Source organism: Corythoichthys intestinalis, chromosome 4 (genome assembly GCF_030265065.1).
Source record: "Corythoichthys intestinalis isolate RoL2023-P3 chromosome 4, ASM3026506v1, whole genome shotgun sequence".
Classification (NCBI taxonomy): Eukaryota; Metazoa; Chordata; class Actinopteri; order Syngnathiformes; family Syngnathidae; genus Corythoichthys; species Corythoichthys intestinalis.
The window spans coordinates 1,717,342-1,733,085 of NC_080398.1; the positions used below are offsets into that span (position 1 = coordinate 1,717,342).

Sequence of the window (15,744 nt, forward strand, 5' to 3'; positions counted from 1 at the left end):
TAGAAGAAGAATTCACGTCGCCTACGTTGCACAAGCAGAGTGTTGATCCTTTGCTGCATTCCATCATTTTGAGGGCAGTAAAAAGCATGAAAACGGAGAACACAAATGGAAAGGAAGCTTCCATGTTGCTCTGCATTGTTTATTTCCTTGATCTGAATGAATTGTTGACGCGCATTTTAGCACGGCTGAGGAGGGGTTGGGGGTTAGACGGGTGAAAAAAAAAGACACGGCTTTTTTTTATCAATGGGAAAGGTGCCAAATGCCAATTGCTAGTGGGTTGCATCGGCTTGGAAAAAACGCGCGTTGACCCACTAGTTTCAGTGGGAAAGGGGCACGAGTGTGTAGTGGCACCCATACGTGAACCCACTTTAACGTGTCATAACCCTGCAGAAAAGTGGATGTGCTGCACGGGGGATGCCCCAGGGCCCTGGCGGCTGGTACTGCCCCAGCCGTTCAAGGGGGGGCGGAGTGAGCGCAACTAACCCATCCTTCCGCAGCTCCGGCAATGGGGCCACAGTCCCCCGGACCATCCGTGCCTCCATTAACCAGCTCTCAGGGAAGGGATGACAACACACCACCGCCTGCCTAACATAGCCACCAGCCACCGCCGCAACTCCCTAACCAGCATGGCACACTGTGGAACCCCCATCGCACACTAGGCCCGGGGCGAGAGATGAAAGCAGAACAAAGAGAGGCCCTGCCCCAGAAAACCCGCCAAATCGAAAAGTTTGTGACCCAACTACTGCCCTATTACTGTAGCCACTTGACATGTTCTTAATAGGGTTGAGGTCTGGGTATAATGGTGAACAGTACACACCATGAGATTTCTTCACTAATTTTTTATTTTTTTTCTAAGGGGCTGTCAAACCAAGACGCAACGATTGTGTTGCGGAATGGTATCGCCTTTAAATGTTGACGGCGAATACGGAAGGCGAAGACGCAAACTTTTGGTCCCGGCCTCCAAAGCGGTCCGATTCGATTGCGGGGTCTCCTCTGCCCCCAGATAAACGGAACGCTCTCCCTCTGATGGCGTCAGCACTCGCACACATCACTTTGGGCATGCGCAGTCGCTGGTACTAAACATTCAAAACAGCAAACATGGCAGAACGTCAGCTTTAATTGACTGTTTTTATAATATTTCTAATTGAAATATATTTAATGTTCGCAAAGAAAAAAAACCGTGGACTCCATTACTTCCAATGGGCGGGTAAATTGCCTTCAGAGCTGAGGAGGTTGTTGTCAAGGAAGCGCATCATTGGCTGTCCCCTTGTAGAACTGCACTACCCATTTGGCCTGGCATGAATACTACATTGCTTTCACGCGGCATTGCGACATTGTTCGATTGGAGACAGAACTATGTAAATCCAAACAGGAAATGTGTCATATTCTCGGAGCGTCCCCATGTAAATGGCCCATAAGGTTTGTGGTTGACTCTTTCGTGAGTTTCCAGCTTCCTGCCAAGGCCCCAAAACAGGCACCTTAGGCTTAATGAAGACTTTAAATCATCTACAGGTAAGAATATCATTGTTAATGCCTGTTCGTCAATAGGTATTTCCATAACACACCCTTATCTGAACTCAACTGTTTGTTCTGGGTCATACAGTTCATTTACAGTTCATGTAACAGTACAATGGTACACTCGAACTTTCCACAGGGTGTATTTATCTGAGATTGTTTATTTTGAGTCACAACCATGATTCATCCATACATTTTTCAAACTTTCCTTTATGCCTTAACAAAATGAACCGGTTAGGTCTCTAAGTCACGCCATATTAACGGGACAATGATGTTTTCCTTGAAATATTTGGTGTTTTAATCAATTTCACATGGCTTTTCCTTAAAGTGTTGCAAATTGTGACCACCTTAATCATGCAAAACATCCTACTCAAGTCATTCTAGAACGACCAAGAGTGGATTCGTTGATACAAATCACTTTTGCAGCATATCTTTTGTTAGCATTGAGGTCCTCATTAGTCATTCCCATTCACACTCGCAAAACCACATGGTTGGATTGCTCCGATTAGCATCTTGAATATTTGTAGGGCAGGGCTGCCTTGGCTTTGTCGGACAGTGGACAGCTCAGGCAGGCAATCGGGCAGACAACGATTTCATATTCCAAAAGCTGCAGTTTTCCTACAGTACAAGGTACGGTGTAATAAAAAACAAAGCATAACATCTTTATGTGGTGACATATGACACTTCGTCCTTTTCCTTCTGCGCCTTCTTTGCGCCCACATGAGAGTGAGCCAATTCCTTTGCAAGACCCACCAAGAAGTCCACCTGTCTTTTTTGCCTTCTGGTGCATGCCTGATGACATATGCATTCATTGCTGCCATGTCAATCATAATGTAGAACATGGCGACTGGCCATCGCCGTGTTCCTCCGTGTTTAACAAAGCCAAGCGAGCCCTGGATTTGCAGCTATCCATAATGAACCCCCCCCCCCCCCCTTCACACCTAGGCAGCAACTCCACAGGAGTGTGTAGGGGGGTTGCATGCTTGATTGCTTGTTTGAGTGGTCTATTGTTTGACAAAGCCCAGTACTCAGTTTGGTGTCGGGGTCATTTGACACCTTTCTGGTCTTTCTTTATAGCCAGAAAAAAAAAGTTAATTTCTTCAGTGTTAATTAGGCTCAGCAGGGAACTAATTATTGAACTTGCTGGTGATTAGGGCTGCATCTATCGATTATTTTAGTCGTCGATTATTCGACGAACTAGTTAGTTCGAATAATCAAGTAATCAGATAAGGTACATGAAAAATTAAAATACCTGAGCTAAACCTCAAACGGTATACAAAAATTAATAAGGATCCATGTACAACAAAAGAACAATGGCTAACTTACATACCAAAAGTCCGCTAGCTTAAAGGCTATAAAACGCAAACGTTTTTTAGTTTTTTGTTGTTGTTGTTTTTTTAAACAATGTTCTTAAGAAATGGTTCTGACACGTATTCCCTAGGGGTGCACGATATCCATTTTTTGAAACCGATATCGATAACTTCCTGCTCCTCAAAGCCGATACCGATACGATAACCGATTATATATACACACACACACACACACACACATATATACACATATATACACATATATATATATAATTTTTCAATGTATATTCACCCGAGTTTCTGAACACTTGTGAGTCAAAAATACTACTGGTGGATTCAGCATAGATTTGCCTTTGACCTAACCAGAATTTTCATGATGACATGAAGATTATACAAACACACGAACAGTTTTGACTTCAAATAAAGAGCCGAAATTTATTTTTTCAAATAAGTATAATTTGAGTCAATCACAATCAGTCAATACCATTGACTATGTGTTCCCCTGAACAATGAGCACTGAACTAAAACAAACATGAACCAAACAGGTATTGTGCTTTGTCAGCAGATAAAACATTTGGTGCAACAGGACAGGAGATTTTTGTGGTCTTGGCCCATGAAACAACTTTCTTAACCTGGCAATTATAGGACAGCAAGCCTAACAATAACCCAAAGGTCTCTCAATAACTTACTAACTTATAACTAACACTGTAAATTTGTAAAAATTGAAAAAAATTGAAAATTGATATAGTAAGGTTAATCACTCAGTGATGGAAAAATACGGCCTCTAAAACAGTAAAAAAAAACTTTGCATACTGGCAAAACAGGAGTGGAAACAAACGCACACATCCCAATCCACCGACACCGTGGCAAAAACATACAGTATATTATCGGACCGATAAATAATGTTATTGGATTTATTGGGATGACCTCATAATTCCTATTATTGGACCAATAATTATCGAACCGATAATTATCGTGCACCTCCAGTATTCCCACAAAGAAATGGCTAAATATACCTATAAACTAAATTACGAATGCATTAGAAAAATGCATTAGCTCATACAAAAACTTGGCTTACGTTGGTCTTAACATGGAACAGCTGGATTCAGCCATGTGAAATGAGGCAGACTAGAGGGCAGTGTATTTACCCAAATCAATAAAACTAAAGGCAAACACTTTCAAAATAAACCATTACAACGCCACTTTAATTAAACAAATACTCGAATCAGCAAAATTTAATTTGAATATTTTTATTCTAATCGAATACTCGAGTTAATCGATTAATCGTTGCAGCACTACTGGTGATGGATAGTAATGTAACATGAGAACTAGGGCTGCAGCTATCGAATATTTTAGTAATCGAGTAATCGACTGAAAATTATCGATTAATCGAGTAATCGGATAAAACAAATATATTTTTAGGTGAAGAGCAATTATAGATATACATGAGAAAACAAGACATTTTATCATTTTCAGTCAATCAATGTCTTTATTTTTGATGTATATTGTTGAAAACAGCCAACAATTGCATCTCAGATGTAACTAGAATTTTAAAAAATGACTAATTCACTGCTTTCACTCAAAAAACCTTTAGATCTTATTTTTAAAAAGTATATATATATATTATATATATATAAACACACCTAAAAATGCCTTTACGCTTGATAACACACATCACTTAAAAGTTAGGATTTTTTCCCACGTTTTTCAATTAAACTTCTATTTGTGTCAAGCCACTTTTAAGTTCTAGTTAAGTTTTAAGTTAGTCTAAACTGTAAGTCCTGATAGGATTTTGAGTTTTTGCACTGTTCAAAATAAATGTATGATACAGGCTGTATTGGAGCACATTAGGGACTAGTGCTACTTGGTGTTTTATCCAGCAATGACTACTGAGCTAAAATTGATAGTTAGCATTATTGAGTTTTTATTTGACACCCTCATCACTCCACAACGCTGTTATGTTAAAGCCTGTATGTAAGACACGTTAGCCACGCATCGAAAGCGGTCTTAATTATTTGAAACCTAGCCCTCCGCAGTGCTAACGTAAGGTGAGCTAGTAGTGACAGTAACGTTAATCTTATATATTAGCGTTTAGCGCGCTTTATTAGCGCTTAGCGCTCTACTGCTTTAAGATGGCGGCTGTTTGCTAACGCTGCCCAGACGCGGCCAAGTCTGTCACTGTGCATCTAGTTCAACATACATGTGATCTCTATGAGACTCATTGGACGCTACCTGCAACTAATGTAGCATGAGCGGGCTAGTATTTAGCAACGTCGGCGTCGTTTGTAGCGGTTGTCGGCTGCAGTAAGTTTTTTTTTTGCTTCTTCCTCTACGCACGTGACATCAGCACGTTGTCCCGCATTAAAAGTAGTCCGAGCAAAACGTGATGCTTAGAGCTGTCAAAATAAACGATTACTCGAGGTGAATAAAATTACTCGGATCAGTTTTTAAACTCGAGTTACTCGAGTTGCTCAAGTATTCGTTTCAGCTCTAGTGAGAACACTCAAATGATGATTTAGCTTGAATGCTCAGTTCATCATAATTGGGCACATATAAAAAAGTGTGCATGAATTGTCTGGAAATATGAGAATAGGCCGAGTGTTGACAAACTTCCTGCATTATCGCACAAGGCAAATTTGTTCAATACAATGAGTGCTTGGTGAAGAAAAATTGGGCTCTCTCATTGTTGTTATTATTGTCAGTATGGAATTTTCAGTTGGCAAATAATTTGAATTCAAGCAGTGTTGCGGTCTTTAAAAGGGGAAGAAAAGCTATTATTTGTGTTTAAGCAAAAGCAATGCTGACCCAGTTTAAATGTTTGGCTTGTGCATGTGAGTTTTCATAGTGCTTCAGGTATTGTGCAATGTAGTCGTCACGTGCATGTATATTTGCGTGTCAAACAAAAAAGAAGAAAAAAAGTCTGTTAAATAACTAGTAATGAGGCATTCATGTGAAACAAACACTTTCTGAAGGATGTTTTAAAGTGGCATGAGGAAATATCACCAATTTACCAGTAGAGGGTAGTAGTGCTCTTAACTTACCAACATACACCAAGGACCCTTTTTTGCTTCGGAGGAACACTTTTAAATGACAAAAAAATCAATTATTGCAAATATACCTGAGTGTGGATCTCCTCATTAATGGATCGCTTGGCCTCTTGTTTCTTCTTCACGGCCAGCAGGTCCACCAGCGGCTTGATGGTCATGCCCTGTGATACAAACCAACCAATTGTTCATCATCATCATTTTCAATCACTTGCGTGCGGAGGTGCAAAAACTGCAGCAAACTATGTTTAGCCCAGACCAATCCTTTTGTCTAACGAATTGACAGATTGAGCCATTCAGATGCCGTTGGTGTGCTGCTTATCGTCACCTCCGTGAGCTGATTAAACTGCCTGTCAGGTTAAGTAGAAGCGCCTGGAGTGGATAATAACTTCCATTTCCAGCGCATCCTGCAAAGGAAGCTGCACTCACATGGCGAGGATATAATCGCCTGCCTAGTTTTCTGCAACAAGTGAGGGTTTGACTAGTTTGCACTAAAAGTACCATATTTTTCGGACTAAGCCGCATTTTGGGGGGAAATTTATTTGATAAAATCCAACACCAAGAACAGACTCACCATCTTGAAAGGCAATTTACATAAAAAAATAGAATAGAGAGCATCAGGCTAAACAAGTGTACGGTCAGCTAACGTAACATAGCTTTTAATAATTATTTCGATAACTGCATAAAAAAATGCTAACAAGTTTACCAACCATCATCTTGCGGTTTAGTGTGAAAATAACATGTGAAATGATATCAGGCGGAAAACACAAACAGGTTGAAAAAGCAGTTTCTATCCTTGCAATCACCTTTTAAATAATCATATTGTATTTTATGCCAAAAGAATTGTTGTGTTTTTTATAGAACAATATGTCTGTATGCTGCCATAGCAGTTTCATGGCGCAATATGCCCCTGGACTATTTTTTAATAGGTCCATTTTCCCTCGGAGACCCCCATTTACGGTCACATCACAACTGCTTGTTAGTCGAATTATCTATCATTTTTACCTTTGGATCATTAATTGATGTCTAATATATATAACTATTGCTTAATTAATATATATTTTTTGTTACCGTTGCATTTGCCCTGATATTTTAGATGATAAATAATCGATCCAAACAAAGAAAAATTGAGAAAAAAATTAGGGCTGTCAAACGATTAAAATTTCTAATCGAGTTAATTACAGCTTAAAAATTAATTAATCGTAAATAATCGCAATTCAAACCCTCTATAAAATATGCCGTATTTTTCTGTAAATTATTGTTGGAACGGAAAGATAAGACACAAGACGGATATATACATTCAACATACGGTACATAAGTACTGTATTTGTTTATCATAACAATAAATCAACAAGATGGCATTAACATTATTAACATTCAGTTAAAGCGATCCATGGATAGTAAGACTTGTAGTTCTTAAAAGATAAATGTTAGTACGTTATTATATAGTATGTTAGTAAGTTATAGAAATTTTATATTAAAATCCCTCTCAATGTTTTCGTTTTAATAAAATTTGTAAAATTTTCAATCAAAAACGAACTAGTAGCTTGCCATTGTTGATGTCAATAATTACACAATGCTCGTTCATAGTGCTGAAACACACAGTCGCACCCAAGCGCCAGCAGAGGACGATAAAACGACCAAAAACACAAGTAACAAGTGCACATTACACTGTTCTGTCATTTTAATCTGTTTGAGCGGGGCATGTGCGTTAATTGCGTCAAATATTTTAACGTGATTAATTAAAAAAATTAATTAACGCCCGTTAACGCAATAATTTTGACAGCCCTAAAAAAAATATATGTTTAATGTTTGTGTCTTGTGACTTTTGAATCATGCCCCTTGCTAAATGACCATGTTTAAGCTATAAAAGCCAAACAAAGCCCGACTGTGGCAATTCACAGCTGTGTCTTTACACTCGGTGATACATGCTACACGGAGTTTTTGGATTGAAACAAGGTAAGTACGTGATATCTTGTTAAAATCAGTCTGTCTTAATTTCTGTGCACGTTTCATCATGCAACGAGTTACCGGAAATGTAGCGCAAGCCAAAAAAAAGACGTACATTGCAGTTGACCCCGAGCGCGAAAATTATATACAGAGCAGGCTAACTGACTAGCCTGGTATCCATTATCTTTTTGACCTGTTTGGACTGCTTATTATGGGATGATATCGATGTATTAGATACATTAGATGCTTAAATTATAAAGCCTAGGTCCTAGGCTTCGAGGCTAAACACAACAAATAGATAGTGTTATGTACTCACATTTATATGTTCACTTGTATGCATTATGTAGCCTTTTATTCCCTGCATTCACATTCTTTAATCATAATTGAAAAATTATTTAGAACGCCCACTTGCGAAAATTAAAATACTATGGTATTGGAATTTAAATTAAATTAAAATTCCTCTCTCTCAGAAGAGCCGTGCACTCTGAAAAAAACCCTCCGCAACGCCAAGTACACGGTTAGGTATCTGTCAGAGAAGCATGGCACGGCCCTGAGGTAATTGTTAGATTGCATACAACTAATAGCAACCTGAGTGTTTTCTGCCACAATAATGTGTTAATAATTTTACACATGTCGCTTCAAAGTAAGTTGCACCCCCAGCCAAACTATGGGGGAAAAAATTGCGACTTATAGTCAGAAAAATACGGTAAGTAAGCAAACACCAAAACGGGAAGCAAACTCATGTTTTTTTAATTTATGATGCTGTCATTTCATCTCAAATTCAAACCCCAACATCTCACCGCAGTTTAACCTTTTTCCATCAGGTTTATCCCACATGGTTTGATGTCTACCTGCACAAAGACTGTGAAGAAGATGACGATGATGATGGTGGTGAGGAACATATTCCTTAGAGGAAAGTGTTCCTTTTTCAGCAAGAAGCCAAGGGAGAAGGCGATGGCCCCACGCAGTCCACCGTAGGCCACAATGAACTGGTCCTTGGAGGTCAGCTTGACGATACGGAACTTGTTGATGATGTACGTCAGCCCCACCACACCTGTGACGGACGCAAGAATGAACAGTTTACGAAAAAGAAATGTACAGTGCAGTGATCCCTCAATTATCACGGTTAATGGGGACCATTATTTTTAAACCTGTCCTGTTCAGCTGTTTGACACGGAGAATGGAAGTTTAAGAGTCCGGTTGGTCTGAACAGTTTTAATGTTTCACATTGAGAGCATGACATACTCCCAATGTGATCATTCAACATACCTTATTTATTATGACAAAGCAGCAAACAGGAAAGGGTTATGGAAAAAGAAACACAAGAAAACAAAGAGAAAAGCAACAACAAGAAACACATTGAACGTCTACACTAACTAATAATATGTTGGTGCTATCGTCAGCTAGATGTATTTCCGGTTGGCACCATTTGGGGGGGGGGGGGGGGCTGTTCAACAGGGAAAGAAGGGGGGAGGGGCTGGGGAGACAATAAGTTAAGTGATTGGGAGGGGTAGAGTGTACACAAATCAGCACTGTGATCTAGAACCCAGTAATCATGTGAATCCCTTGTGAGTGTAAGCCCGTTGACAACCGACAATACGCCGCCCCACCGCCAATCCCGGCAACAGTACCACCCATCGAGTGCGCCCAATCACAACCGGCCGCACCTGAGCCCAACCAAACATGCGACAGCCAAGCAGACTGTTCTCTTTTACTAAAATATGTTTATTAGAAAAATAAAATATTGTCATTGATTTAACAATCTATAGTACATGGTTTGACCTACGGAGGGCGGCATGTTTTACGCGCGCAATGGACACTCGGAGAGATGACGCGGTTGGGCAATACTGGGAAATAGCTGTGCAGCTAGCTAGCAAAAGAAGCTAGTTTGACGACTGGCATGATTTTGTCATATTCTGCTGCTGGTCAGATTGTTTTGTTACAGAGCTGTGGGACGAGCAACCAACGTCGTACCCGCATCCAGTTCCAGCTCATCAACAGTGTCTTTAAATCAATGCTAGGGGGCTTGCCAAGATATTGACTTGCTGCCATTTTAGTTTGTATTCTTGTTCCCTTCATTGCGAGTTGCACCATGCCTTGGCTTTTCTGTTTGTCTGCCTTTCAATGCGGTTTTCCCTCGGGTTTAAAAAAAAAAAGTATTGATCCTGACATAAGGTCACAGACCTTTTTTTTGTCTCCCTTTTCACGGTCGCGTGCTTTTTTGTGTGTTCAATAAAGCCTTTTCCGCAATCCCTTTGTTATAGTTGTCTGCTTGTTTCTGCATTCACGGACCGTAACAGATTTGTTGGTTTTCCTTTTAGGACTTGTTACTGATTGCAGCTAATAGATCGATAAACAGAAATACAGAGAAATATTGTGTACCTAACACAATTCAAGCATTTTTAAGGATTTCAAGGACCCAGATGAACCCTGTGTCTAGAAACCCGAACCCTGTGTCTAGAAACCCAAGAACAAGAATGGCAGCAGTTGTAGAAAACCGAAACAGGAAAACTCACAACCGGACATGACCTCACAGTGTTTTGTGCAAACAATCCACACAATATTTTTTTTGTTGCTTTCTGTCACAACAGGTATTTCAACTCTCTAGCAAAATAATGACTCGACAAAACGACTGAGTCAGAGTGTTGTCAGTCAAGAAACATGTGACGGCATGATGCAACACGCTTAATCGCGCTTCCACTTTCTGTCTCCCGAATCTGCCACCAAAAGGAAGCACGACAGCCCCGAGTTGCCGAAGTAATATTCAGCAATGATTCCAGTCACACCCGCAGTCGCGTAATGAGGCTTTTTAGCACCTCATTACCATCATGTGCTGAAAAACATTCATCTCCCTTGAGTTTGCATACGAATAGAAAATATGGCAACACTTTCTTGGTGTTCATCCCAGAGAACTTTGAAGGAGGTAAGATATTAAAACAGTCTTAAAAAGGTATATTTTACAATATTTTTCAGGAGATGACAATATAAATGTTAGTTGTGCACAGTATCCATTTTTTGAAACAGTTACAGATATCAAAAACTCCCTGCTCCTTAAAGCCGATACGGATACGATAACCGATAATATATATATAATTTTTAAATGAGTTTTTGAACACCTGTAGGTAAAAAATTCTAGTGGTGGATTTAGCATAGATTTGCCTTTGACCTAACCAGAATTTTCATGATGACATGAACATTATTATAATGAACAAAACAAAGACAAGAACAGTTTTGACTTCAAATAAAGTACCCATATTAATTTTTTTAAAAATAAATATAATTTGAGTCAATCACAGTCAATCAGTCAATTTCATTGACGAAGTGTACCTCTGTACAATGAGCACAGAACAAACCTAAACCCAACAGGTATTGTGGTCTGTCAGCAGAAAAAAACATTTGGTGCAATAGGAGAAACAACTTTCTTAACCTGGCAATTATAGGACAGCAAGCCTATCAATAACTTCCTCTCTAGCCTCTGAAGAACTTGTAAACTTAACACTGTAAAACACTTTATCACTCACTGATGGAAAAATTCAGCCTCTAGAACAGTAACAAAACTTTGCATACTGGCAAAACAGGAGTAGAAACAAACGCGCATATCCCAATCCACCGAGACCGTGCCAAAAATGTTATATATTATCAGGCCTATAAATAATGTTATCGGATTTATTGGGATGACGTCATAATTCCTATTATCGGACCAATATTTATCGTGCACCTCTAATAAATACAGTTGGGCAAATATGTATTTAGTCAACCACTAATTGTGCAAGTTCTCCCACTTGAAAATATTAGAGAGGCCTCTAACTGTCTATATGGGTAAACTTCAACCATGAGAGACAGAATTTGGAAAAAAAAAAAAAAAACAGAAAATCACATTGTTTGATTTTTAAAGAATTTATTTGCAAATCATGGTGGGAAATAAGTATTTGTTCAATACCAAAAGTTCATCTCAATTAGGGCTGCAGCTATCGAATATTTTAGTAATCGAGTAATCTGATAAAACATTTTTTTTTTAGGTAAAGAGTAATCATATAGATGAGAAAACAAGACATTTCATGTAATATTGAACCATTTTCAGTCAATCAATGTCTTTATTTTCAATGTACATTGTTGAAAACAGCCAACAATTGCATCTCAAATGTGACTAAAAAATAAGACTTAAAAAAGACTAGTTCACTGCTTTCACTCCGAATACTAATGACGCTTCATAACACACATTTAAAAGTTAGGTGTTTTTCCTTCGTGTTTCAATTGAATTTCCACTTGTGTCAGGCTATAAGTTCTAGTTAAGTTTTAAGTTAGTCTAAGCTGTAAGTCTTTATAGGATTTTGAGATTTTGCAGTGTTCAAAATAAATGCTGTGCTGTATTGGAGCACATTAGGCACCAGTGCTACTTGGTGTTTTATCCAGCAATGACGACTGAGCTAAAATTGACAGTTAGCATTATTATGTTTTTATTTTACACCCTAATCACTCTACAGCGCTGTTTTCACAGATTAAATAAAGCCTGTATGTAAGAGTGAGACACGCATCGACAGTGGTCATAATGAATAGAAACCTCGCCCTCCGCAGGCATAACATTAGTGAGCGAGTGACAGTGACGTTAATCTTATTTATGAGCGCTCAGAAGTGTACTGCTTTAAGATGGCGGCTGTTTCATTAACGCCGCCGAGTCGGTCATTTCGCATCTAGTTCTACTTACATGTGATATCTATGACACGCATCTGCTAGGCTGCTACCACCATAGCAACATGCGGGCGTAGTTTTTAGTAACGTAGGCGCAGTTTGTAACGGCTGTCGGCTGCAGTAAGGTATTTTTTTTATTGCTTCTTCCTCTACGCACGTGACGTCAGCGTGTTGTCCCGCATTAAAAGTAGTCCGGGCAAAACGTGATGCTAAGAGCTGGCAAAATTAAACGATTCCTCGAGGTGAAGAAAATTACTCAGATCAGTTTTTAAACTCGAGTTGCTCGAGTATTCGTTTCAGCTCTAATCTCAATACTTTGTTATGCACACTTTGTTGGCAATAACGGAGGCCAAACGTTTTCTGTAACTCTTCACAAGCTTTTCACACACTGTTGCTGGTATTTCGGCCCATTCCTCCATGAAGATCTCCTCTAGAGCAGTGATGTTTTGGGGCTGTTGTTGGGCAACACGGACTTTCAACTCCCTCCACAGATTTTCGATGGGGTTGAGATCCGGAGACTGGCTAGGCCACTCCAGGACCTTGAAATGCTTCTTACGAAGCCACTCCTTTGTTGCCCTGGCTGTGTGTTTGGGATCATTGTCATGCTGAAAGACCTAGCCACGTCTCATCTTCAATGCCCTTGCTGATGGAAGGACATTTTCACTCAAAATCTCTCAATACATGGCCCCATTCATTCTTTTCTTTACACAGATCAGTCGTCCTGGTCCCTTTGCAGAAAAACAGCCCCAAAGCATGATGTTTCCACCCCCATGCTTCACAGTGGGTATGGTGTTCTTCTGATGCAATTCAGTATTCTTTCTCCTCCAAACACGAGAACCTGTGTTTCTACCGAAAAGTTCTATTTTGGTTTCATCTGACCATAACACATTCTCCCAGTCCTCTTCTGGATCATCCATCTCTAGCGAACCGCAGACAGGCCTTGACGTGTACTGGCTTCAGCAGGGGGACACGTCTAGCAGTGCAGGATTTGAGTCCCTGGCGACGCATTGTGTTACTGACAGTAGCCTTTGTTACTGTGGTCCCAGCTCTCTGTAGGTCATTCACTATGTCCTCCCGTGTGGTTCTGGGATTTTTGCTCACTGTTCTTGTTATCATTTTGATGCCACGGGGTGAGATCTTGCATGGAGCCCCAGATCGAAGGAGATTATCAGTGGTCTTGTATGTCTTCCATTTTCTAATAATTGCTCCCACAGTTGATTTCTTTACACCAAGCGTTTTACCTATTGCAGATTCAGTCTTCCAGCCTGGTGCAGGTCTACAATTTTGTCTCTGGTGTCCTTCGACAGCTCTTTGGTCTTGGCTATAGTGGAGTTTGGAGTGTGACTGACTGAAGTTGTGGACAGGTGTCTTTTATTCCGACAATGAGTTAAAACAGGTGGCCTTAATACAGGTAACAAGTGGAGCCTCGTTGGACCTCGTTAAAAGAAGTTAGACCTCTTTGACAGCCAGAAATCTTGCTTGTTTGTAGGTGACCAAATACTTATTTAACATAACCCTTTCCACTCTAATTTGGAAATAAATTCTTTAAAAATCAACCAATGTGATTTTCTGTTTTTTCCCCCCACATTCTATCTCTCATGGTTGAGGTTTACCCATGTTGACAATTACAGGCCTCTCTAATCTTTTCAAGTAGGAGAACTTCCACAATTAGTGGTTGACTAAATCCTTATTTGCCCTCCAATATGAAAAGAAAACGGAGAGAAAGTTTCAGCACCGGTGGCGAGATCGCCGGAATTGGCTCGGCTACGATGAGACAAAAGAAAAAAAACATTGAGACTTACTGTGAGGTGTGCAGATCAATGCCCACATATACGGACAAGTAAGTTGGAGAAAAGTTAACGAGTAGGAAATCTATGGTATGAACATAGCGTGATAATTCATCAGATCCATACAGAGAAAATAATATCGTCATAACGATGGTGTAGCTTGAAAATCGTTAGCCATAATTGCCTTAGTCATCTCTTTGACTTCTAAACTGTTGCCACGACAACCAAGGAAGACTTCCGGAGGGCGGTAAGGGGAAGACGGGAAAGCTTACTCTAGGCACGGGGCTCTCCTGAGGGCCCGCCTCCCCCTGGAGTACCCAAGAAAAAAAATGTTCTTTTGTGTGTGTTTGTTTCCCGAAAAAATTAAAATATGTGTAAGTGGTAGGTGGAGTCGGTTTGCGTTTATTCATGTATACTGTAGTGATTATGGAATGATTATTAAATTGGAATAGCATTGTTTGCATTAGATGCATGTTTTTTTCACTGTTTTGCTGCACTTTTTATTAAATCTACCTATAAAAAAAATCCATGTTATTCATGTTATTCAAGCAAATTTTTCTTTTTCGTGATTATTGGGTTCAATAACTGACGCGTTGACCAGTGGTTTTGATAGTGGGGCTAGTGAAGGCTAATTTCCCTTATTGTCTACCCCTGCTTTTTGAGTATTGAAATGGCTTCAGGGAAACCAGAGGGCGACTGAAGGGCAATCTTGCATCAAAGAAATGTACTACACAAAGTTAAAATATGCGGCGGAATCATTATTTATAGTGGCATTGAACTTTTATTTGCTCTGCACTACACCCAGACTAATATTTTCAGTTGATCTTTGAAAAATATTGGCTACACTTCAAGATAAATGCTCAGATGTTTGCAGAATTATGTGCAATTTCTGAGTAGGACCATTTTATTTGAATAAGAATTTTAATTTTATCAACATGACTTTAGGCTTTGGCGTTAAACCAGTTTTATGAATCATTTTTTAAAATTGTGAATAATAATAAAAAAAAACAATTTAATTGTTTTTTGTTGTTGTTGTTTTGCCAAAAACAACCAATTATTCAAAACTGTATTCCATGAGAAAGAGTTTGATTGTTTGTGCAGTTGTTTAGGGCTGCAGCTATCGAATATTTTAGTAATCGAGTAATCGACTGAAAATTCTATCGATTAATCGAGTAATCGGATAAAACAAATATATTTTTAGGTGAAGAGCAATTATAAATATGCATGAGAAAACAAGACATTTCATCTAATTTTGAACCATTTTCAGTCAATCAATGTCTTTATTTTTGATGTATATTGTTGAAAAAAGCCAACAATTGCATCTCAGATGTAACTAGAATTAAAAAAAAAAAAAAAAAAAGACTAATTCACTGCTTTCACTCAAAAAACTTTAGATCTTATTACAAAAAAATATATATATATATCTTACCTAAAAATGCCGTTACGCTT

The 15,744-nt window shown here is 39.2% G+C and overlaps 1 protein-coding gene across 1 annotated transcript in view; it reads right to left on the reverse strand.

Moving 5' to 3' along the window:
- The window catches only part of LOC130914421 (sodium/hydrogen exchanger 1-like), a 98,776-nt gene that overhangs the window by 22,207 nt on the left and 60,825 nt on the right, over positions 1-15,744 (reverse strand). The window contains exons 5-6 of the mRNA XM_057833592.1: positions 8,671-8,873; positions 5,944-6,033 (exon numbers count right to left, since the gene is read on the reverse strand). Of these exons, the coding sequence (XP_057689575.1) occupies positions 5,944-6,033; positions 8,671-8,873 (293 nt within the window). The remainder of the gene's footprint in view (positions 1-5,943; positions 6,034-8,670; positions 8,874-15,744) is intronic.